The sequence below is a fragment of the Myotis brandtii genome, unplaced genomic scaffold, assembly GCF_000412655.1.
Source record: "Myotis brandtii unplaced genomic scaffold, ASM41265v1 scaffold537, whole genome shotgun sequence".
Lineage (NCBI taxonomy): Eukaryota > Metazoa > Chordata > Mammalia > Chiroptera > Vespertilionidae > Myotis > Myotis brandtii.
This window is the reverse complement of record NW_005369971.1, coordinates 366,063-366,447: the sequence shown is the minus strand read 5'-3', so window position 1 is coordinate 366,447 and position 385 is coordinate 366,063. Positions and strand designations below refer to the sequence as shown.

The 385-nt window shown below is 72.2% G+C and overlaps 2 protein-coding genes across 2 annotated transcripts in view; both read left to right on the top strand.

The window, feature by feature from the left end:
• Positions 1-81: 81 nt before the first annotated feature.
• The window catches only part of IL17REL (interleukin 17 receptor E-like), a gene marked incomplete at its 3' end in the record, with an annotated part of 6,657 nt that continues 6,353 nt past the window's right edge, over positions 82-385 (top strand). The window contains exon 1 of the mRNA XM_014549176.1: positions 82-192. The remainder of the gene's footprint in view (positions 193-385) is intronic.
• LOC106728119 (cytochrome c oxidase subunit 6A1, mitochondrial-like) overlaps positions 236-385 on the top strand; it is a 3,074-nt gene continuing 2,924 nt past the window's right edge. Inside the window, exon 1 of the mRNA XM_014549177.1 lies at positions 236-279. Coding sequence (XP_014404663.1) covers positions 236-279 — 44 coding nt within the window. The remainder of the gene's footprint in view (positions 280-385) is intronic.

Genomic DNA, 385 nt, shown 5'->3' with positions numbered 1-385 from the left:
GGTCCCGGGGGCAGGAGGTCCCGGGGGCAGGCAGAGGTACAAGCAGAGGTGCAGGAGGGAGGGAGGGAAGGAGGGGGGAGGGGCCAGCGGAGGCCTCTGTCCCTCTCAGGTCCCTGGACGGCCGCTCCTGGCCTGGGCCACGCTCCTTGCTGACCTGAAGTCAGGGCTGGGAGGACCAGGACAGGCGGCAGGGCAAGTGCTCCCACGGGGAGAAGGGAGGGAGGCCTGGGGGTGCATGGGCCTCAGGGCCCCACCCCACTGGCTGGTGCTGTCCTACAGGTGAGCCCAGGACGCTGGGCCCCTTCCTCCGGCTGACGGGCTTGGGCTGTGGGGGCAGCACAGGGGTCCCTCCCCACAGACACCCCCCACCCCCCCCATCGGCCCT